Source organism: Aedes aegypti, chromosome 3, assembly GCF_002204515.2.
Source record: "Aedes aegypti strain LVP_AGWG chromosome 3, AaegL5.0 Primary Assembly, whole genome shotgun sequence".
NCBI classification, from domain to species: Eukaryota; Metazoa; Arthropoda; class Insecta; order Diptera; family Culicidae; genus Aedes; species Aedes aegypti.
In genome coordinates, this window is record NC_035109.1 from 100,122,988 (window position 1) to 100,148,151 (window position 25,164).

The window sequence follows — 25,164 nt, forward strand, 5'->3', positions numbered from 1 at the left end:
GTAGAGGAGTAACGTGCCCAGTTGTCTCACACAAATATACCTGATGTTTTCTTAAAGTACAGCACGTTGGTATATTTTTGTGGTCGGAGAGAAACGTACCTAATAGTTTATTCAAGTACCCATGTTGGTATAGAAAAGAGCTGATGCAGCAAAGACACAAGCGAGTGATAAACAAGCGAGTGATAATCAAGTGAAAAGTAAAAGATAGCTTAGAACAAGGAAGTATAAAATGAACACCATCAACAAAGGTTGTGTAAATGTGTTTTTAAAATAGTGTTCAATCTCACGGAAAGTAATATTGCCAAATTAGTTGAACTAGAATTTGCAGATGAAAATCAGCTTAATAAACAATTTAAAACTTGCGATTCGTGTCCTTTACAATTGGCCAAAAGAACAGAATTAACAAGCAGTGATGATTTATCAAGTAGTGAAGAGGAAGATGTTTGTATGGAAGAGGAAACAATAGAAGCATCAGCTTCAGCAACTTCAATACAGTTAACGGATTCCAATATGAATATTCCTAGTCAGGAGTCATTGGAAGCAACGTCAGCAACTTCAATAGAATCAACGAACTCCAATTTGAATGTTTCTAGTAAGGAGACATTAGAAGCAACGTCAGCAACATCGATTGAGACAACGGTCTAGCTAAAGAACGTGAACATCCCATCAAAAATGCCAAGGAATTATTTGATTGGGCTCAAAAGCAAAAGGAGGAGCAACTAACACAAATTTTCTTTTCTTATGCAACTACAACAGAGTATGAACATATCAAGGAGCAGCTTAATGAACAATATTCGAAAGCAATAACTATTCAGGGAACACAAAAATACCATTTATTTATTCCAGTTTCCGTAGATAAAATAGAAGTTAGACAATTTTCAAACTGTAATGATAGTAAAAAAATTGTAAACATTATGAAAAAGTAAGATCATAAGATCATTGTATAAGAACATGAAATAAAATGCTTTCAGAAAAAAAATCTTTATTTTATAAACTCGAAAAACATCCGAAAACAACCAAAAGTTTTGAATTTTCAGTAAATTTAATTTTAAAATCGCTGTATCTTGGAAACGGTAGCAATTAGCAAAATTTTCTCGTATACCTTTTTTGTTGCAAATTTTGCGTACTTTCATAAAATCGGGTCGAAAAGCATTCAAAAAGTTTATTTAGACCATATTGAAAAATCAACCTTTTTTTTTAAAAAAATCATAACTTTTTTGTCCACGATTTCTCCATCTTGACACACTGTGCAAAATACTCCATTTTTTGTCTGCTTTAAAATATAAAAAATAAAAAATCAGAAAAACGATTTTTGAAAAAATGGATTTTAAAGCTTTATTTTCGAAATAAAAAAATTACAACATTTTTTCACAGTGTTTATTTTTTTCCAGATAGTTCCAACAATAACCTAAAACTTTGCGGAAGACACCAAACCGATCAGACAAATAGTTTCTGAGTTTTTTTGAAAATTGTTAAGGCTTTTTTTCTTAGGCCCTTCTCAAAAGTAACGCTAGGGTAAAAATGGCGAACCGATGATGCAAATATGCATTTTTGGGTATAAAGAAAACATATGCCAAATTTCAGCCAAATCAAAAAATACAAAAGTAAACCGACATTCGAGTTCAAATGGAACCGCTCAGTTGTGACATTAGAGAGCAAAACTGAATAAAACTTAGGACGGGTCTGGTGAAAGATCTTTTCAGAATAATAATGTTCTCTACATTCCAGTACATATTCTCTAACTATTTGATCATTTTCCATTTATTTAGTTAACATCAAAACAGATAAACTGAATAAACAATATCACGCCACAATACTCGGTTCGTAGCCGCATCTCTCCATCCCACGCTCGCCAAATCGATACGCACTTGATCCGCCCACCTAGCTCGCTGCGCTCCACGCCTTCTTGTACCAACCGGATCCGAAGCGAATACCATCTTTGCAGGGTTGCTATCCGGCATTCTTGCAACATGCCCTGCCCATAGTATCCTTCCAGCTTTGGCCACCTTCTGGATACTGGGTTCGCCGTAGAGTTGGGCTAGCTCGTGGTTCATCCTTTGCCGCCGAAGATCGTCCTAAGCACCCGACGTTCGAAGACTCCAAGTGCTTGCAGGTCCTCCTCGAGCATCGTCCACGTTTCATGCCCGTAGAGGACTACCGGCCTTATGAGCGTTTTGTACATGGTACATTTGGTGCGGGCGTGAATCTTTTTTGACCGCAGCTTCTTGTGGAGGCCATAGTGGGCCGGCCCGACTTCCACTGATGATGCGCCTCCGTATTTCACGGCTAACTTTATTGTCAGCCGTCAGCAAGGATCCAAGGTAGACGAACTGGTCGACCACCTCGAACGTATCCCCGTCTATCGTAACACTGCTACCTAGGCGAGCCCTGTCGCGCTCGGCCCCACCAGCTATCATGTACATTGTCTTAGTCGCATTCACCACCGGTCCAACATTTGCAGCCCCGCGTTTCAGGCGGGTGTACAGGTCTGCCACCTTTTCAAATGTTCGGCCGACGATGTCCATATCATCCGCGAAACAAACAAATTTATTGGATTTCGTAAAAATCGTACCCCGACTGTTAAGCCCGGCTCTCCGCATAACACCGTCTAGCGCAATATTGAACAACAGGCACGAAAGTCCATCACCTTGTCGTAGTTCCCGGTGGGATCCAAACAAACTGGAGTGTTCGCCTGAAACCTTCACACAATTTTGCACACCTTCCATCGTTGCTCTTATCAGTCTCGTGAGCTTCCCGGGACAGCTGTTCTCGTCCATGATTTTCCATAGCTCTACGCGGTCGATACTGTCGTATGCAGCCTTGAAATCGATGAACAGGTGATGCGTTGGGACCTGGTATTCACGATATTTTTGAGGATTTGCCGTACAGTAAAGATGTGGTCCGTTGTCGATCGGCCGTCAACGAAGCCGGCTTGATAACTTCCCACGAGCTCGTTTACTACAAGTGACAGACGATGGAAGATGATCTGGGATAATACTTTGTAGGCCGCATTTAGAATGGTGATCGCTCGAAAGTTCTCACGGTACGGTACGTTGTTAACGACGGCGAGTTTTGGGCGCAGTTTAACCATCACCAGATAGTCGTCGCTAATATCGAGCGCCACGACGTCGATAATGTCGGAGAAGTGCCGTCCATAAATCAGAACGTGGTCGATTTGTCATTCTGTCTGCTGCAGTGATCTCCAGATGTATCGGTATGGAAGGCTGTGCTGGAAGTAGGTGCTACGAATGGCCATATTCTTGGAGGCGACGAAATCAATTAGTCGTAAGCCGTTTTCGTTCGTCAGCCGGTGGGCGCTGAACTTTCCAATCGTCGGTCTGAACTCCTCCTTCTGGCCAACCTGAGCGTTTAGATCTCCTATGATGATTTTGACGTCGTGGCTTGGGCAGCTGTCGTACTCGCGTTCGAGCTGCGCGTAAAAAGCGTATTTGTCATCATCAGTGCTTTCGGAGTGAGGGCTGTGCACGTTTATAATGCTGAAGCTGAAGAACCTGCCATTGAGACTCAACTTGCACATTCTTTCATCGATCGGCTACCACCCGATCAGGCGTCTCTGCATGTCACCCATCACTATAAAAGCTGTTCCCAGCTCGTGTGTGTTGCCGCAGCTTTGTAGATGGTATGGTAACCTTTAAACGTTCGCACCATTGATCCCTTCCAACACACTTCCTGCAACACTACGATTCCGAATCCGTGGTCATTCAGCACGTCTGCGAGTATGTGTGTGCTCCCGATGAAGTTGAGAGATTTACAGTACGTACCGAGCTTCCCATCGCTAGTCCCTTTACGTCGCTGTGCTCTTCGCCGATTGTCCTTCTCTGGCACTCGGACGATGATCAGCCGCCCCTGTCAGGGGGAACAGGCGCTCGGGGTTGCTGAAGCAAAAGCAAAAGCAAAAGCAAACCCCTCCCCTTCCCGGTCAGCATACGTCCAAGTTCCCACCGGGGTTGGTTACCCGATCTTCCCTGAGGTTACTCGTACCCCGGCCACGAGGAGGTAGGGATAAGAGTTGCTGGGCAAGAGGCTAAGGACCACCCAAAGGGGTCTAATTTGTTCCTGTGGGTACGCGAGGTACCAATGGTGCGCCATGACCAGCCTTTTACCGTTAATCACATGAAGTTTGAATTCGGTGGCAAATTAGGCAAATAACTTGCCATACAAGCTGGAAAATTTGCATGCAAGTTGACTGAAATGGTTAAAATTTAGCATTTTCAACAGTCAATATCTCAAAAACTAGACGTGCTATGATATTTTTGAAAACGGCAATGGATTCAGCATCCCTTTGTTTAGTAAATAGCGGTATTTTAGTGCTTGAGACAAAAACGTGTTCCGCACTGTTTTTATCCAAATGCGGTGCTCATTTATCTTCAAACTGCATCTGACCCACAAGTCATGACTATTATATTTCACTCCATATATCCAATGATTTCTGCAGAGCAGCTCAATTATTATAGTCAAGGATTTTCAATTCAGATAAAAATCTGTAGCTAATTATTGATGCGATTTGAAAACGGTCTTGAAGAGATTTATAGCTTATTCAATAGTTTCAGCACAACACTAACCCCCGAGACTATATGGACAAAAACTGTGACCGATTGAAGTAATTACTATTTGTTTTTTCATTGATAATAATTTCTATACAAAGTTTGAAAGGCTGTGCAGTCTCAGTTTTCATCCAGAAAAACAGAATGCAAACTTTGAGAACTGTCAAAAAAAAAAAATGAACGACGAAAACACCAATTTACTGAAAATATAAAATTCAATAACCTCAGCATATACTCAATACCCAGCAGGTATCCTGTAAACAACATGACAAGCTAAAGAGCGAAATTCAACAAGTTGCCCCAACAACGCCAATGCAACCGCTTTGAATATGTGTGAGAGAAGGGGTTAAGCTCCAACTTTGAGAATGCTCACGACACAGCATTTGCATCAATCAACTACCATCAGCTGTTTCGCCTCTCGTGAATGAGCGAAATCCCCAAAGTAAGGAATTTTATCGACAAAACTGGACGACCTTGGTCGTAAGCTGCGTTTGCCTCGGGGGGTTTTCGTGGTGTTCACGGGGGTTCGGTAATAGATTCTTGGCTCCGATAGGAAGGGGTTTATTGTTGCAAACCGATCCATTTGGGATCATATATCAATGCCATTATGTCGTGATTGTTGTGCTATTTTATATGGAATTTATGTTCCACAGTAGGGAAGAATGTGCAAACAATGCCGCGACTGGCTATTAAAACAACGTGACGGGCACAATCCTGAGGGAAATGATAGCGATTATGTATGCACGTTATTAAAAGTTCTTTTTTTAATAGTCTTCCTATAAATTTTTAAACACGTTCGTAATTTATAAAGGGAAGGGAATATGACAACGTACTCTCAAAGTTAATGGAGTGTGATTGCTCAACCCTACCCTTCCGAGTATTAGTAGAATTCTCAAATAGAAGTAGGTATCGGTTGCATCAGTAACACGTGGAACAAAATTTGTGATGAAAACCCAACCAATTAGCTGCGTCCATTCAAAAGAACATCAGTTGTTGGTTATGAACGTTCATCATGGAAGGTAATGGAATGAAATTTCGAAATTGGTTTCCATCGAATTGGGTACTGGCAGGGCTGGTAACGGGTCACTTCTCAATGAACTGAAAGCGGGTCACTTCTCAGTGAACTGCTCACTTTAAAGCCAATCACGTCAGTGTTCTTCTTAAACGCATTTCTACTGAAGTCACTTTTTCTCATAATATTTTGCAATAAGTCATTATTTTAAACTAATTTAACCAAAAACTTGAAAGAAATTATAAATCGAATAACTTTTCCAACATATAGGTGAAGTTGAGAATTCGCTATAACAATTTTATCGTAGTATCATAACATTGGTTCACACAAGACTCCACAAGTTTTCATGATTTCTGACAAAGCTATTGTTAATACGGTGTACGTTCATTCTCTTCAAAATAAATTTACACAAAATCGGACTTATGCTGGAACAACACACGTGTGTGAGTTTTATACCATCCTTAAAAATTGGTTTTGTTCTGATTTATGCTTCATTTTTTTTTCAAATTTTCAGACACAAAGAGATGCTTCATATTGCGAAGCATCTTCGTATGTCATATAGCTTGCACACCGACATGTTGGAAAAAAGTTCAAATGCAAATTTTGGGAGAGCAATACACTCAACTCTCCCTTACTTGATATTTTGTATTTCGATATTCCTCTAACTCGATATAATTCCTCTAACTCGATATAACTTTTCTTACTTTGAACCCAAACTCTAACTCGATGTACCTAATTCTATGCTATTTGTTTCAGTTTCCCATGCAACTACAGTTTTTTTATTAAATTTAGAGAAGGGATTATTAGAGTATGTTTAAGACAAAAAAAAACTACTAATTGAACTTTAACACTTCACTTTTGCACTTTACACTTGCACTTTACACTAAAATCACTGGTAAGGTGAGCAAATACCTTTAAACAAAGATTAATATATTAGAGTTTAAAGGTATTTGCTCGCCTTACTAGTGATTTTAGTATTTTGTTTATTTATTTTTTTTTCTATCTATCTTAACGAGATTTTTAGCCCTGGGCTAGTTCATCTCGGGACCAACGGCTTTACTTCCCTTCCGAAGGAAGTCGTCACTGAAATTTTTAGTGACTATCTCGGGGATGGGATTTGATCCCAGGTCCTCAGCGTGAGAGGCGTGTGTTCTAACCACTACACTAGGTCCGTCCCCTTTTGTTTATTTATTTTTTCCAAAAGTGAAGTGTTGAAGTTCAATTAGTAGTTTTTTTCTCTTTCCCATGCAAGCTTACCTCTAATTCGATACTTTCATGAAAAGTTTCAAATCTCCTCCAACTGATAAATGATAGTCAAAAATCCATTTCAGGATAGTAACAATTGAAATTTTTAATGTCTGTTAAATTTTCTTAATTTTTCACATCAGAATTACTATTTCGAATGTGTTTTGTCAAAATAATGAAAAAATCAAATATTTAAAAATATTGTTCTGTATCTCGATGCCTCTCTAACTTGATGATTCCTTCAATATTGTGATAGAGAGAGTTATCTGTATATTTAAAAGTTCGAAATTTTATTTCTAATAGTTCACGACTAGACCTACACACGCTATGTCCGACGATTATAAAAATCGAGTGTACATCGTATTTTTTTCTATCAAAAGATCAGTATTGGGTCTATATTTTCATAATTGGAAAGTTTTAAAATATTCTATCGGTTAAATTTTTTTTTTCATACAATTTATATGGGCAGAAATGCGTCGAAAAACGGGGTTTTCATGGGTTTTAGTATGAAAAATAGCTAAAAAGTGGAAAAAATCAAAATTTCACCGATGGAATATTTTAAAACCTTCCGATTGAGCGGTTCCACGCCGTTTCGCAAACCCGATTATTTTTGTATTTTTTGAATCGCCTGAAAATTTGCATACAGATTCTTTATGACCAAAAATACCATTATGCACTTTCAGACCGCCATTTTGAACCTCGCCTTGTTTTTGAGAAGGGCGTATCGGAAAATGCATAGCAAATCTTTAAAAAACTGTAACTCGAAAACGGTTTGTCCGATCGATTTGAGATCTTCTACAAAGTTGTAGATATTGCTTAGGACTATATGGAGAAAAATATGCACGTTAAAAAAAAGTTACAGATTATTTTTTATTTCAAAAACAAAATTTTAAAATCGATTTTCTCCAGAAACGCGGTTTTGATTTTTTTTTAATTTTTGGATATGTTTTAGGGGACAACTTATGTGATTTATTGCACAATGTTTCAAAATGGAAGAATTATGGACAAAAAAGTTATGATTTTTTTAAAAATTACAGATTTTGAAAAAAATCGAAATAGAGGAAAACAATAATTTTTTATGGAAAGTACAGAAAAATTGCAATCGAAAAGTACTTAAGCTAATTTTTTTCTAGGTTGCATCAATTTCGAGATATACTCATATGTATATAAAATTTTCAAATAAAAAAAGTAAAATAGGCCCTTTTTAAGCATATTTCGTGTTTCTCCATTCCAGAAAAAAAAATATTTTGATTGAGCGAATCGTAGCAAAATCGTTTATCGTTTGATCAAAACATTTATGCTTAAGTATTGAAAAAAGAGTGAACGGTAAAAAATATAAACGATATTTTCAAATGAAAATTTGAAGCTAATAGTTCTTAAAAACCGCAACATTGATGTTTTTAATTTTTGAATATATTTTGCGGTTGTTGTAGGTATTGTTTAGGACTATTTGGAAAAAAATATGCACGGTAAAAAATAACGACAGATTTTTTTAATAAAAACAATTCAAATCGATTTTCTATGAAAATGCATCTGTGATTTTTATTATTTTTGGACATGTTTTAGGGGACAACTTATGTGATTTATTGCATAATGTTTCATAATGGAAGAATTATGGACAAAAAAGTTATAATTCTATAAAATATTACAAATTTTGAAAAAAATCGAAATAAAGGAAAACAATATTTTTTATGTGTTCATTTGATAGTACAGAAAATGCATTGGAAGAGTACTTAAGTAAATTTTTTCTAGGTTGCATCAATTTCGAGATATACTCATGCTTATATAAAATTTTCAAATAAAAAAAGAAAAATGGGCCCTTTTCAAACATATTTCGTGTTTCTCCATTCCGGAAAATTTTATTTTGATTTCAACAACACAAACCAAATCAAGTCAAGTACACAACACTGAAGACGGCTTTACAGTTGAGGTTGAAATACGCGTATCTGTCGAAGGATACAATAGTAGAATTAAAAGGAGCAGTACTACTCATCTTTTTGTATATTTCAGGCATTCTACTAAACACACAAGGGTTTTCATCACTTTTGCCTGTGTTAGTAGGTAAGATGAACAAACACGTTTTTCCCATACCCATACATTTGGACATGGTAAATGAATAAAAGAAAAACGATGCTTTTTTTAAACGTACTTCATGGGTACAAAAATAATGCGCTATGTTGTCAAATTTTATCACTGTAGCAATCATCATTGAAAAAAATGCGGTACAAAAACTTCGTGGTGTGAAGTACCTATGTAGTATATAAGGTAAGTCTGGAACCGTGAGAGCATTAGTGTTGTATCAACAGTGATTGTAGGTGACTTTTATTTGCCTGTGAAATTGACGTGCTACGAAAGAAGATACAGCATTATATTGTGGATTAAGGAGGCGTTTTACAGAGGTATTTATTTTTGTTGTGCGTGAAGCTGTTATATCAGTTCAAGATGTATTAAAGTGTTCAAACAAAGTTGTTCTAAACATTGTCCAAATCTTACGGAAGATAATATTCAGAAATTGGTTTTGTTGGGATTTGCTGAACAGAATAAATTAAATAGTAAGCTTGAAATTTGTGATTCTTGTCGTTAATAACTGTCTAATTGTACTCAACTATCTAGTAGCGATGACTCATGACTTTGCAAAGGTAGCAAAGGTACACCGTTGTGATAGAATCACATTTTTAATGCCACGTTCAGATTTACCGTGTATATCTCGGAAGTGATGCATCTCAGCTAAATTTTACTTGAGTATTTTTCGATAGAAATTTTTCATATTCAAAAAAATACAGTTATTTTTCTGTACTCAAAAAAAAAACGCACAAAAAATATCGTTTTACATAAATTCGTTTTATTTATTTTTTTAAATAATTTATTTTTTATCCAAAAATTTACCGTTTGAGGCTTTGTGCAAGAAATTACAAACAATATGCTGCAAAACATATCCAAAAATTAAAAACATCAATTTTGCGGTTTTTAAGAACAATGAACTTCAAATTTTCATTTGAAAATTTCGTTTATTTTTTTTACCGTGCATACTTTTTTAAATACTTTAGTATATAGGTTTTGATCAAACGATAAACAATTCAGCTACGTTTCATCCAATCAAAATAAAATATTTCTGGAATGGAGAAACACGAAATATGTTTGAAAAGGGCCTATTTAACTTTTTTTATTTGAAAATTTTATATAAATATGAGTATATCTCGAAATTGATCCAACCTAGAAAAAAATTACCTAAGTACTTTCCGATTGCAATTTTTCTGTACTTTCAAATAATCACATAAAAAATTATTGTTTTCCTCTATTTCGATTTTTTTCAAAATCTGTAATTTTTAAAAAAAATCATAACTTTTTTGTCCATAATTCTTCCATTTTGAAACATTGTGCAATAAATCACATAAGTGTCCCCTAAAACATATCCAAAAATAACAAAAATCAAAACTGTGTTTCTGGAGAAAATCGATTTTAAAATTTTGTTTTTGAAATAAAAAATAATCTAACTTTTTTTTACCGTGCATATTTTTCTCCATATAGTCCTAAGCAATACCTACAACTTTGTAGAAGATCTCAAATCGATCGGACAAACCGTTTCGAGTTACAGTTTTTTAAATATTTGCTATGCATTTTCCGATACGCCCTTCTCAAAAATAAGGCGAGGTTCAAAATGGCGGTCTGAAGGTGCAAAATGGCATTTTTGGTCATAAAGAATCTGTATGCAAATTTTCAGGCGATTCAAAAAATACAAAAATTAAATTTAAAAAAAAATCGTTATGTTCGGTGGAATTAGGCGGCGTCCATTTATTACGTAACGATAAAATTGGAAATTTTTGACTCAATTATTTTTTCAAAGCTGATTACTAGCTATAACTATTTTTGGCACGTCTTTTCGCTACAAGTCCTGTACTAAGACACGTGGTTTGTGAAATGCCTGTAAAGTTTTTTTAATACTGCAGCTTTTCCTAGAGGTAAAATATCTGATCCCAGAAGAGCAATAATGGTGGCAAAAAAAAACTTCTATCGATAAGATCCCGATTAGAATCACATAACTAGATTTCAACAGATTTCTATCACAAGCTGATGGAAAATGATAGAAGTTGAAAAAAATTTGTTCTCAAGATGGTTTTTTTTCTTACCTAGTATTTTTTTTTTTCAATAGGTTTACCATCCATATTTTTTTACACATATCAATATTTGTTATATTTTTGACATTGTGTTTGTACTTTTGGGTTAAATGAGCCGAAGTCATGAACATTTACATAATTTTCAAAAATTGTGTTGTATTGACACATCCTTGAAACACAATTTTATTCTATAATGAGATTTAACAACTGATTTGTAGAAAAGAATTATATAAAAAAACACATTCTGTAATAAACTCGTTTCGTCCGTCCGGTCGGGATAGTTTTGTATTCGCAGCTGTATTTTTTCAACTCGCAATATGGAATCCGTTCGATGGTTTGATAGCAGCTAATCAAGTGTATGTTTGTTTCCCACACACAATTGCAGTCGTTTGCCATGGACCATTCGGAGCATCATGACTACAGCCACCAAATGAATCACTCATCGGATGCCGACATGATGCACCACGGGCACGAGGGCCACCACGGTTCCATGGAGCACAGTTTGCAGGATCACACGATGGATCAAGGCGCCTCGGCGCACGCAGCAGCGGGACATTCCGGGCACGCAGGCATGGTGCATCACATGATGTCTATGGCGGTAAGTGTGCGATGCGATTTATCCCTTCTTCAATCATTTAGTAGAACTGGAATAGCATAATAATATCAACCACGTCATCAATATTATTCTACTTCATTATGCGCTAGATTTCTTACCTTTCTTATTGTTCTGTAAAAGCAATAGAAGTTTTGGCAAAGTTACTCAAAAGTGTTATCTTACAATTTTTGAAACATTGCCTAAACAAAGTTGAAAAGCTATATGAAGTGTAATTCTAGTTTCTACAACAGAAACTGACAATTTCGTTGAACATATTTTTATCTTCTTAGAAATGTTTCTATATACCGGTTACCCCCGTTGGTTTGACCACATTTAATCTGAACACTTTTTTGCACATCGTTCAGATTAAAAATGGTTCAAACGTCATTTAGCTCATGAAACGGAGTAAAGTGGAATGGAACGCTGTGGAACGGAACGCAGAAAGAGGTGACCAGAAACGCGTTTCTAGGGTGACTAAATGTTCAAATTAAAAATGAACCCCGATGGTTTGCATGAGGTATCATTCAAATTAACGGCGGGGGTGTACGGTATTGCATTTCGCGAATATTTAAATTATCAAGTGCGGGCCATTCATAAATAACGTGCGCTATTTGGCTACTCATAAGATTTTGATAAGACTTCTCATGCCAGTTGCCACCATTTCAATGCTATCATTTCATTCATGTTTCAGTTCCACGGTGGCTACAACGAAACCATTCTGTTCGAACAGTGGAAAATCGACAGCCTCTCCGGGCTTCTGTGGTCCATGCTGTTGATATTCATTATGGCCGCCCTGTACGAAGGTCTCAAATACTACCGGGAGCACCTGTTCTGGAAGACCTACAACGCGCTGCAGTACCGGCCCGTTACAGTGACAGAGAAAAGCCCCGGCAATGGGAACGTTGCCAACAACAACGGACTTGCTGCGAATGGCAGCGGTGACGAAGCTTCCCGAGTGGTCCAGTGAGTACAGAACGTGGTGGGATTTTTGGTTAAGGGAAGCACGTATCTTTGACCACGTTTGCAACAAAGTCTGCACAGACAAATGGACGATTGATTCATGGCGGCCATTATAAAAAAAATATGTTTAAGTTCATCTATGAACTCTGACGATGTGGTGAATCTCAGTTCGGTTTTCTTCTGTTGTTTTTTGGTCAAAAAGACTAAATTACAAGAATATTATTAGACAAACAAACTTTTCCATCATCAGGGCTGGTAGCAGATCGCATTTTAGACAGTTGGTTACTATCGTAATGTAAATCTCACAGAAGTCGTTATACAATCGACCACAATGTGAGAAATATATGTGGAAAATAATTCCAAATCGGTATTGAAAAATTAATGCTTTCGACGTTTTGTCCTTTCGACGTTTTGTCCCTTCGACGTTTTGTCCTTTCGACGTTTTGGCATTCGACGTTTTGTCTTTCGAAGTTTTGTCACCCAACCCCTTTAGTAGTGTCCAGTGAAAATACTTCTTGTTTTGAAGTCACTTTTTGGTCACTATTTGGTCACTATTTTGATCATTTTGATCACTAAAGTCACTGTTATTTTGCCCTCTGACTGCTACCAGCCCTGCTATAGTCTCTTTATCAAAAAAAATGATCTCGAAAGTTACTTTTTTCGTAAGACTCCAGTGTTTCGTATAAGACTGTTCTATAGATTCTTCTGAAAATCCTCCACATATTCCTTGAGGAAAAGCGTCAGGAATTCTAAAAATATGTTCAGAAATTCATTAAGAGACTTGCCCAGGGATCCCTCCAGATATTCCTTTACCATCAATCCTTCCAGGGAAATATTCTGAAATTTGCACAGTGATTTATCGAGAATTTGATCCAGGAAATGCTTCAGCAGTCCAACGCTGGTACCTTCAGTATTTTCAAAAAATATTACTTCAAAAATTCTCCCAGGATTTCATTCAGAAATTCTTCCAGCTATCCCTATATCGACTTCTCCATTTCGCAATCTGCCATGTTCACAAGGTCAACGTAAGCGCCATTGACAATTTCTGCATTCTAATTACATTATTCAGCGTATGGTTGCAAAATATGTGATTTACATTTATGTATGTAGAACATATATAGAACGTTTAACCCTCATCTATATACCTGCGAACGAAATCCACAATGCTTTATCGTAGATGTTCGTTTAGGAATTATTCCTGAAAATCCTACATGAATTCTTCGAAAAGTTCCACGGGTGATTTTTTCGGTTCCAGTCATTTTTAGTCCTCAAGAATGCCACCAGAGGTTATTTTACGACATCTATTTGGAATATGTTCATGAATTCCTCAATAAATTGTGAAGAGATTTAAGGATTTCGCATGAAAATTCTTCAGTAAATCTCTAAGGAAAACCCTAACCGTGATTGGATAAAAATTTTCAAAAACGTACACTCCAAGTACTTGAAATCATCTCATCGGTCAACATGGTATGCGATTGTACATGGGAAAGTGCTAACCAATGAAACACTATTCAAACGGAACAGGCGCATGGATCCTTTTTGCAATAACTGTCCTGGAGAACCTGAAACGATCGTGCATCATATCTTTACATGTAGTAGGAACAATCACATATGGGTGCATCAACAAAATCTGTTTGTACAAGCGAACCATCGGTTGCGTGCCCTCAGCTTCGAAGACTGGATGTTTCCCTTTTTCAACAATGTCAGCAGATCGTTTAGAACATTTTTGCTAAAAACTTTATCTATTCTGTTTAATTATTTAACTGAAAATAATGCAAACAAAACAGTCGATGATTATGAATTCTACAAACAATGTAATAATATGTAATTGAATTTTTACACTAGACAATAAATTTTATAAAAAAAAAGTTCAATTTTTCACTTTTTTTTCCAGTAAAATATCTGTGCTTTGTTCAAAAGTTCATTTAGGGAGTATTGTTTGATCCTTCGACCTGGTTGCTTGCTCTTGCGGGGGCGAGTGACGAGGGCAGGATCAAACATATCGCGCGTCGTTCGGGAAGAAATGAAAAAGTGCCGCGAGTGTTAGTATTGTTTGATCCTTCGACCTGGTTGCTTGCTCTTGCGGGGGCGAGCGACGAGGGCAGGATCAAACATGTCGCGTGTCGTTCGCGTATCACGGTGGAATAGTTTCGCGGATCGCGATAGTAGTGTTTGATCCTTTGATCTTGTCGCTTGCTCCTGTGGGGGCGGGCGATGAACACTTGTTCGGCGTTCAATGCGTTTATCGAGTAATATCGCGAATCCGGTTAGGCGCATTAATTTCAAATTATATACTTATCGTTTACCAAAACGAATCCTTTACCCAACCCTTTCCCATATCCAAACTCCCAGTGTCTACTTGTGAAAGTGCAGAGGACTCCTCGGCTTCCGTAAAGCAAGTAACACGTCAACATTTCCCTCCCATCCCTAAATTGACCTGCATTCGGACGCAGCCGGCGCCGTTATTGTTTGTTATAATAATGAGAGCACCAGTACTTACACATTGAGGATGCTACTGATCCCGAGTAGTGTCTGTTGGTTCCCTGTGTAAGTACAGCTGTTCTTGCAATAACGGAGTAGCATCTGCGGGCGGTCAATCATGCTCATGCTCATGCTCATGCTCGATTTTTCAAGTTCAATTTTTCAATTTTTTTTTTTCAAGTAAAATATCCGTGGTTTGTTCAAAAGTTCATTTAGGATTTCACACCAGAAATCCTGCAGCAATTATTCCAGTAATTCCCCTATTTATTCCTACGCAAATTTCTCTAAGAATTCCGCTTGTTATTTTTCAGGAATACTCCAGGATAATGTACAGAGTTTCGTTCGATAATTTTGCCAATGAATATACTAGCAATTTTTCGAGAGTGTTATCCAAAACTTCTTCAAAGGTCCAGTATGAAATCTATAGATCTTTGCTGGAGCAGTTTCATCAAGAATTACTTCAAATTTATTTTCCAAAAAACTTTCTGAAAGTTTGTTTGTGATAATTGGAGAAGTTCTTAAAGAAATTGGCGTAATGTCACCAGAAATTTCCATAGACATTCTCCATTCTCTAAGGATTCCTTATTGAACGCATTTCAGGTCCCTGCTGAATCCCTGTTTAGATCTTATCAAATCTTATTCAGCCTCTTTTTTCAGCCGTGAGATCCCAAGAGCCTAGTTTATAAACAATTAGTCGTCAACAGCCCTGTATCGTAGTGAGTTATGTTATTTTGTTCATATCCTAACTGTATAATATATTCGAACAACATAATTTCAAATTTAATCATCATTTGAAGTTCATACTAAATAAACCATCATCGGGACAGAGAAAATCATAGTTAAGTAGTGAATTCTAGTACTGACAAAATTTTGAACGATAAAAAAGAGATAAAGTAACAAAAATAATAAATTAGTTTGTATGGGATAAATACCAAAAAAGTATCTTTCTTTCACATTGTAAAGGGAAACACACTCTTTATGCTGCGACGTCCATTTGTCTGTGAAACCGAACATATTTTTTCAGCCTTGAAACAATCAACTATTCCACAATAAAGCAGTATCCATGAACAAACAACGATACGACAAATTCGCTCGTCGCTTCCGTGGTTATTATTTACGTGCCATTCCTAGCAAAAATACGAATTCTTCCTCCCATAGTTCATTCCCCGGTTCATTGCAATGCAGAAGGGTAGACGAAAGTGTTTGCACTTGGTCACGTTATCCTGAAATATTTGCACGTTATCGCAATTCATAATTATACTCATCTCCGTTTTTTTCCTCATTCGAATCGAACCATGTGTCCTGTCGTCATCTACGTCCCACACCATCGAAAACTCCTCATCACCATCGGACTTCGATATCCTTGATGCGGTTTGCGGAAAATTGTCGCTGCTCTTGTTTCGGATGAATGCAATCGAACCCCCTTGCAGCATGGTCGGCGAAGTGATCCACAAGCAACCGTAAGTTCTCGAAAGAGATAGCATGCACTTGCTTTGTTTGCACTACTTGCACTGTACACTATAAATTTAATACTACTTGTTGCGCATGCAAAACAGCACTTGCTTGTTCTTATCGCGTACTTCTTCAGCACTATACCGGTTGATTGGAAAGAAACCTAATATACACTTTTCCGTTCGCGTAGATCTTGAGTTTGTAGTTTGTTGCATTTCTTGGTTGTTTGCGGAATTGTGTTTCACTAGTAAAATTAACTAACTAATGCTTTTTGTATACACTGTCCACAGTGTTATGAATCACCTAAATGCATAATTAATAATCCCATTTTTTCAATACATAAAATCCAAATGAAATTATCTCATAACAGTGTGAACGCGTGATGTATTTCTCAAAAATCTAAAACCTAACCATAAACTAAATTAAATACTCTTTCAGCAGCATCAATTATTTACCACACATATTTATTTAAATCGTAAAAACTTCTTGTTTTGTTGAGATTTTTCAACAATTTTTCCATACATTCTCAAGGATTTTTAGTCGATTTTCATCATTGGTCACTTGGCACTTCCCATATAAAATTTCTTTATATGAATATGAGCAGACTAACTCTAAACGTAACAATTTTACAGGGTGTCCGCATATTATCCGTAAAAACTTTGAAGGCATGTTTCTTTGCAATAGGGCGATATTCAAAACTGAAAAGGCAATAGATGGCTCTTTTTCAGTGGTAGTAAAAACGAAATCCTGAAGCAAAGAAAGCATCACGGGAGTTGAACTAAACACAAAAAGTTATGTATTCACTTTACACTTGATTTCTGTTCATTGATTTTTTGATCCAGTTTCCTAATTGCAAATAATTTACGTTTTTCATTATTTTCCATACGTTTTGACAGTTTTCGACTACCATTCTTCCACGCGCTTGTGTTGAAAGTTTGAGAAATTTGAGAATCCAGCGTAGCGCGATCAGTGAGTGGAACAGTGTCGAGCACTCGACACTGAAGAAGTCTGTAAGTCGCAGACGAAATAGGCCTATCTGTCAAGATAAGCAACACATATTAGAGTTTAAAGGTATTTGCTCACCTTAGTGATTTTAGTATTTTATTTTTTTTTTTGCAAAAAGTGAAGTGTTAAAGTTCATTTGTAGTTTCATTCATGTTAACTTTTTTGAATAACAGATATTTTTTCCTATATTTTGTTGATAATTTTTGGACACCCTGTATTGTTTTAATAATTACTGCTATATGGATGTTAAAAACTTTCAAACAATTGAAATTGTTCCAAAAGTACCTCCGTTGGAATTGTAGTAATTCGTACGGTAACCCGTCGCCGCGTGTGTAGCATGAAAATTAACTTGTTCATGAACATGAATAAAATTTACCCGGTGATAGACATGATTGTTAATTGAAGAATTTGAATTGTTTTATATTCTACCTTTACAATTATTGGTATGTACTCGTGTGTGTGAAGGGCAAATTTGCACATATACTCTACAACTCATTTAGCATCCATGCGACAATGTTTAGTACAATGGCCCCACTATTGTCACCGACGGCAGTGAGTATGATCCTGGAAAATTTCACAGACAGAAGACATTAGCTTTGCTTTTACTGAAGCTTTAACATTACATTCTTTTAAGTTTTTTCTACAGAAACACATCTTTGAGATTCAACGCAAGAATTCCTGAGAATTTATCCGTTAATGAATTGTGAGCAGAATACCTGAAGGAATTTCAATAGATAACTCTGGATTTTTCTTAGATAATTTTGTCAATAAATTCTTAGACAATTTATGAGAGTACTACGAGAATCTTCTGGTGGATTTCTTTTATTCTTAATGTGAAATTATTGAACTGTTCTCTAAAAGTTTGTCTGGAGATATTCCTACAAAAATCGCTGGAGAATTCTTAGTGGAACTTCTAATGGTTTTGAGGGAGAATTTATTTGAGTAATTCCAAATGAGAAATTTTCTGTTAGGAATTAAAGATTTCAATGTAGAGGGATGAATTCTGAATGAATTACTAGAGGAACTTATGGAGGTTTTCTTGTAAGTTCCTATTAAGGTATTTAATAAAACCAGAGAAACTTCTAAAGGAAGCTTCGTAAGCACTACTGGAAGAATTTCGTGTTTAAAAAAAAATCTCTTCAGGATTCCTGTTTGGGGCTATCTTTGTAAATTCCTTGAAGAAATTCTTCGAGGGTATTTTACAGATTTTTATGGAAGAACTTTTCGAATAATCTTTTTTATGATTTATGGAAGAATTGATTTTGCTATCCCTCGAAAAACCAGTGAAAGTGTTCCTGGATAAATATCTGAAATATGTCTGGTGGAACTACTGAAAGAGTTCCTGGAAAATCCCTAGAAAAAAATCAAAGAAAATTCATGAAGAATCTTTTAAACAAAGATTTTTTTTAAATCTTGTGGGGCTCCAAAGATAATTTGCTGAAGAACTTCCTAAAAAATGTGTCTTGGCAAAAATGTGTATTTCCCGAGCAAAAAATGTGTATTACATGCGCCGTATCTTTTGCGCTCTCATTCTTTGTACATTTTTTTTATTTATTTAAATTTCTTTATTAGTATCATTCCAAACATTACATTTATTTCTTATATCTAGGTGTTATAAGACAACACTATCATCCTAATTTGGTAAAACAAATTTAAGATTTAATTAACATTTTGTTAACAACATATTACATTTCATTTGCCGTAGCAGTTCAGTTTTTTTTACAGGTGAGTTGATTTCACCTGCTTATAAGAGAAAAAAAAACGTTTTTAATATACTTAACCTAACTTAACCTAAACATATAACGCATTAATCGTGGCAATAGAAGATTGTAACGATTTTTGCCTGAAATTATTAATGATTGTATTTGACATTTGTTCCAATGTTTCAACATTGGATATTCTATGTAACTCATTGGTACTATACCAGGGAGGAAGCCTCAGAATCATTTTCAAAATTTTATTTTGAATTCTCTGCAGAGCTTTTTTCCTGGTATTACAACAGCTAGTCCATATTGGTACAGCATACAACATGGCTGGCCTGAAAATTTGTTTGAATATCAAAAGCTTGTTCTTAAGACAAAGTTTTGATTTTCTATTAATAAGGGGATAGAGACATTTTACATATTTATTACATTTGGCTTGAATGCCCTCAATGTGATTTTTGAAAGTTAAATTCTTATCTAGCATGAGCCCTAGATACTTAACTTCATCTGACCAATTTATTGGAACCCCTCTCATCGTGACAACATGTCTACTTGAAGGTTTCAAATAAAGAGCTTTTGGTTTATGTGGGAATATTATCAGTTGAGTTTTGGAAGCATTAGGAGAAATCTTCCATTTTTGCAAGTATGAAGAAAAAATATCCAAACTTTTTTGCAATCGACTACAGATGACACGCAGGCTTCGTCCTTTGGCGGAGAGGCCTGTGTCATCCGCAAACAAAGATTTTTGACATCCCTGAGGTAACTCAGGTAAGTCAGATGTGAAAATATTGTATAATATTGGTCCCAAAATGCTGCCTTGGGGAACACCAGCTCTTACAGGAAGTCTTTCAGATCTGGAGTTCTGATAATTAACCTGAAGTGTACGATTTGACAGATAACTTTGAATTATTCTAACAATGTATGTTGGAAAATTAAAGTTTTTTAATTTTACAATCAAACCTTCATGCCAAACACTGTCGAATGCTTTTTCTATGTCTAGAAGAGCAAGACCAGTAGAATAGCCTTCAGATTTGTTGGAACGGATCAAATTTGTTACACGTAAAAGTTGATGAGTGGTCGAATGTCCATGGCGGAATCCGAACTGTTCATTGGCAAAAATTGAATTTTCGTTGATGTGGGCCATCATTCTGTTCAAAATAACCTTTTCAAAAAGTTTACTGATGGAGGAAAGCAAACTGATTGGACGATAGCTAGAAGCTTCTGCAGGATTTTTGTCTGGTTTTAAAATTGGAACAACCTTAGCATTTTTCCATTTGTCAGGAAAATATGCTAATTAAAAACATTTGTTAAATATATCAACTAAAAATGATAAGCTACTTTCTGGAAGTTTCTTGATGAGGATGTAGAAAATTCCATCATCGCCAGGAGCTTTCATATTTTTGAATTTTTTAATAATAGTTCTCACTTCTTCCAAGGCATTTTCGAAAACGTTCTCTTGATTGAGAATATTTTCGAACTCCTGAGTAACTTCATTTTCAATTGGACTAGTAAGTCCTAAATTAAAATTGTGCGCACTTTCAAACTGCATAGCTAGTTTTTGAGCTTTTTCGCAATTAGTTAGTAATAATTTGTTTTCCTCTTTCAATGCCGGTATTGGCTTCTGAGGTTTTTTCAAGATTTTAGATAATTTCCAAAAGGGCTTAGAGCCAGGGTCCAATTGAGAAATTTTATTTTCAAATTTTTTGTTTCTTAATTGAGCAAAACGTTTCTTGTTTTCTTTCTGCAAATCCTGCCATATAATTTTCATAGCAGGATCGCGAGTGCGTTGAAATTGCATTCTCCTCACGTTTTTAAGACGGATCAAGAGTTTAAGATCATCGTCTATAATCACGGATTCAAATGTTACTTCACATTTTGGAATTGCAATGCTCCGGGCTTCAACAATGGAATTTGTTAAAGTTTCAAGAGCATTGTCAATATCAAGTTTAGTTTCTAAAAAAATGTTAACATCAAGATTAGAGTCAACATACGTTTTATATATATTCCAGTCGGCTCGTAAATAATTGAAAGTGGAGCTGATAGGATTGAGAATCGCTTCTTGGGATATTTGAAATGTAACAGGGACATGATCAGAATCAAAATCAGCATGAGTAATCAGTTGGCTACAAAGATGACTAGAGTCGGTTAAGACCAAATCAATCGTAGATGGATTTCTAGAAGAGGAAAAACATGTAGGGCTATCAGGGTATTGAATTGAGAAATATCCTGAAGAGCACTCATCAAATAAAATTCTGCCGTTGGAATTACTTTGAGAATTATTCCATGACCGATGTTTGGCATTAAAGTCACCAATGACAAAAAATTTTGACTTATTGCGAGTCAATTTACGCAAGTCAGTTTGGAGCAAATTAACTTGCTGCCCAGAGCATTGAAAAGGCAAATAGGCAGCTATGAAAGTATATTTACCAAACTGTGTTTCAACAGAAACACCTAAAGTTTCAAAAACTTTAGTTTCAAATGACGAATACAGTTGATGTTTTATACGCCTATGAATGATGATTGCAACTCCCCCACATGCCCCATCAAGTCGATCATTACGATAAACAAAAAAGTTAGGGTCTCTTTTGAGTTTAGATCCAGGTTTTAAATACGTTTCGGTAATAACTGCTATATGCACGTTATTAACCGTAAGAAAATTAAACAGCTCGTCCTCTTTACCATTCAGAGAACGAGCATTCCAATTTAAAATATTTAAATTATTATTTGGATCCATTAGAAAAACGTAATCCAATAACAATTTGATTTGTAAATTTTACACCCACTTGGACTGCTTCAGTCATAGTGGTGGCTTTGAACATTGCATCAATCATTAGATTCAATTGTTCAGTTAGAAAATATTCTTTGTACATGTTTCCCAAAAACTCATGATATACCTTCTCGACTGATTTCCCCTACCTGATCCAAAAGGAAGAAGCAAAACGAACTTTGCCATTCAACTGGGCACTTTTTCTTTCTTTCTTCCACTGCCTGTATGCAAGTGGGCAGAGCAAATTGTTGTTTGGCTGAGTATGCTGAGAGTGCGGAGATGCAGCAAACTGTGTTTGCATGTGTGCCGTGGCGCGCAAAGCAAGGCACGTGTCAAATGTTATGATAAAGCCGAGAAAAAAACGAAGGAGAATAGGGGAAAATAATCAATTCGTTCTTCTTCCAGGTAACTTTTTGTACGGCTCCGTACTGATAAAATGGATCGACCTTGCCAAAAAAGAGCTACGGATCACTCGTTCTTTTGAGTGATCCGGATCTTTCGAACGGCTCCGATTCTTTTTGCCCATCTCTAATTTTTAACCCAGAAGAGCGGTTGGAGTCCGCGGCTACAAAGCAAAGCCATGCTCTACCCCATTTTGCATTATGCGGTTTGGTAAAATACCGTTTTACATAACGCCATTTGGCATAACGGCCGTGCTAAAAAAGTAACACCAGTTCTCGACGTTTCATGCAAAAATAAGGTTTTGGCGGAAAAAAATGTATGGGAACTTTTTTTGCACGGCCGTGTAAAAAAATCCGTGTAAAAACAGAATCGGGTGTACACGACGAAACACGTGTCAAATGTACAAATTGAAATTGAAACTATTCAACAAATTCGGACATAAATCTGAAACTGTCACTTAATTAAAACAAAAATAATGCATGCATCGAAAATATAGCTCATTTGTAATTTTTACTAAAACTTTAATCAAAATCGATCAAACTATTGCTAAGTTATAGAATTTTTACGTCGTCATCCAGTACTTTAAAGGAAGTGCTCATAAAAACACTAAGCTGAGAAGCAGGTTCTGTCTCTTTTTGGACGTTCCGCCAGAAATAAGATGATCTTTCTGAAGGAATGCTTGCAGGAACTCCTTAATGTCTTCCTGATTCAATTTCATGAATAATTGCAAAAGTAACTTTTTACAATAGCAAAAATCTAATTCTCTACATACAGATTTTTTTGGTAAGAAAGAAAATCGTTAAGTGTAGTATTTTTTTATTTTCAACTTTACCGTAGACTAACATTTTTGTAAAGATATCCAGTGTATTTTTTATACATCAGCATGCTCTAATCAATGCTTCATTTTGATCATTTTTTGTGTTATATTTAAATCTGGATAACTCTGCCGTTAAATATTCACAGCATTATCGCTTGTTGCATTAATTTATCTTCATTGTTAAAAGTTTATCTTATTTTATTGTAAGTATGGGGTTTGGTTAGCTAACAAATTTATTATCTTAACAACACGTGTGGTATTCATCTGAATTCTTTGTTCGAGCCCTGTCAGTTTAATTTATTGAATTCAATGCATCAATTTTCATTATGTTCCATTTAGTTTCACCGCATGTGTGTTTGTGCATTTGTTTTTCAAAAGCATGCCAATTCACAATACGTCATCTTCACCATTTCACAGTGTCACATTTCAATTTGCAAGAAAATACCAGCCACTCAATATAGTTGATAGCACTAATCCGTCTCCGCTTACGGTTCCAGCAGGCCCACGATGCTCTCGACGATGCACCTGTTCCAGACGTTCCTGCACATTCTCCAGGTGACCCTGAGCTTCCTGTTGATGTTAATCTTCATGACGTACAACACGTGGCTGTGCATCGCCGTTGTGTTGGGTGCCGCTCTCGGATATTTCCTGTTCGGGTGGAAAAAGTCGGTAATCGTTGACGTCACCGAGCACTGCCACTAGCGGCCCCGGCGGCCCAAAGCGGAAGCCACCCTACATCGCCGAACGACACCGGCATCCGATGCGATAGCACTGTTCTAAAACCATTGTCTTCGTCAACAAGATATCGGCACAGAGAGGTGGGCGGCTAGCTTGTACCTAGAGGGGATGACTGAGAGAGAATTTGGTCGTACAGAGGCGTGCAAGGTGTGTGCAAACGGAAACTCATAAAAAACACTTTTTTACATTGATTATTAGTAAGATTTAGTGCTGATAAAAGACTTTAAGGAGCGTTCAAGTTTTAGCCGGCTTGGTCCAGATAGGAAGTTTGATTTCCAGTTTTTCTTTTGTTTTTATATTAATAGCTATTATACGAATAGATGATTCTCAGACTAAACAAAAACAGAACAAACATATTATGCCAAGGGAAGCAACAAGTACATTGGTATAGGCACCGTTAAAATATGTTGCGAGCCATCTGTAAATGGCCTCAAAATTGTATCATACGTGTAAAATCAAAAGCAAGCAACAGCTCAATGTAACAGCTTAACTGTGAGAATAAAAAAACAGGGTGTTTTGAAACAATTAACACCCGAATTTGGAATTGTGTTGTGGCTGTTCGACGAACACGGGCAAGAAAATCACGAATTTTGTAAAAACATACCTTTTAGTCAGTAAGAAAACAGAATATATAATATTTTATCCATAGGCTAGTACGGTTACCTATGCAGAAATTGAAAACAAAAACCAAATTTGTTTGATCCGAACTTTCTTGATACCGTCGTTGTGGGTGAGAATGGGTCTAAAATCTAAATGTACAAATTGATAGTTTGCCAACTCTTTTCATAAGACTTGGAATAAGCTTACAAGTTAAACCGCTTGTAATTTTTTCATGAAAATCGGATGTGACGTGGAATTAAACCTCGGAACTGAATCCTTCAATAAAGTATACAGAACTTTTCATAATTAATAGATCAAACCTTTATATTACAAATTAACTGCGGGATCTACGTGTAGTTTCTAAGATCGAAACTATTCAAACTACGTCTTCCTAGATTTCTAAGTGAATTTTTGCAGATATCTCAGAATGCTGACCACTTATTAAGAAGAGGCCGGCAACATTGTTTAGTATGTCAAGAACTATCATTTTAAGAGCTAATTGATTCAAAATTCTACCACCAGGTGGTGTCAGTAAGCATGAAACATTTGTTTTGCAGATATCTCAAGAACCTGACAACTAGAAAGATGTTTTCTTCGATCAGTAACTCAAAGGCTATCCTTATTTGAGCCATGATATTCGGGAAATATCACAGATATTTTAGGATCCTGACTACGTATAAAGAAGGCGTCTTCGACAAAGTTGATCA

At 36.3% G+C, this 25,164-nt stretch overlaps 1 protein-coding gene across 7 annotated transcripts in view; it reads left to right on the top strand.

Annotated features, from left to right (window-relative positions):
* The window catches only part of LOC5577675 (high affinity copper uptake protein 1), a 95,484-nt gene extending 70,953 nt beyond the window's left edge, over positions 1-24,531 (top strand). For 3 of the 7 annotated variants that reach the window (XM_021854924.1, XM_021854925.1, XM_001663406.2), the window contains exons 2-5: positions 11,323-11,535; positions 12,224-12,495; positions 16,404-16,433; positions 23,617-24,531. In XM_021854924.1, coding sequence (XP_021710616.1) covers positions 11,332-11,535; positions 12,224-12,495; positions 16,404-16,433; positions 23,617-23,821 — 711 coding nt within the window. In that variant the 5' untranslated portion in view covers positions 11,323-11,331 and the 3' untranslated portion in view covers positions 23,822-24,531. The remainder of the gene's footprint in view (positions 1-11,322; positions 11,536-12,223; positions 12,496-16,403; positions 16,434-23,616) is intronic. The other 4 variants (XM_021854926.1, XM_021854928.1, XM_021854929.1 and 1 more) reach the window with 4 other exon arrangements.
* Positions 24,532-25,164: the final 633 nt, after the last annotated feature.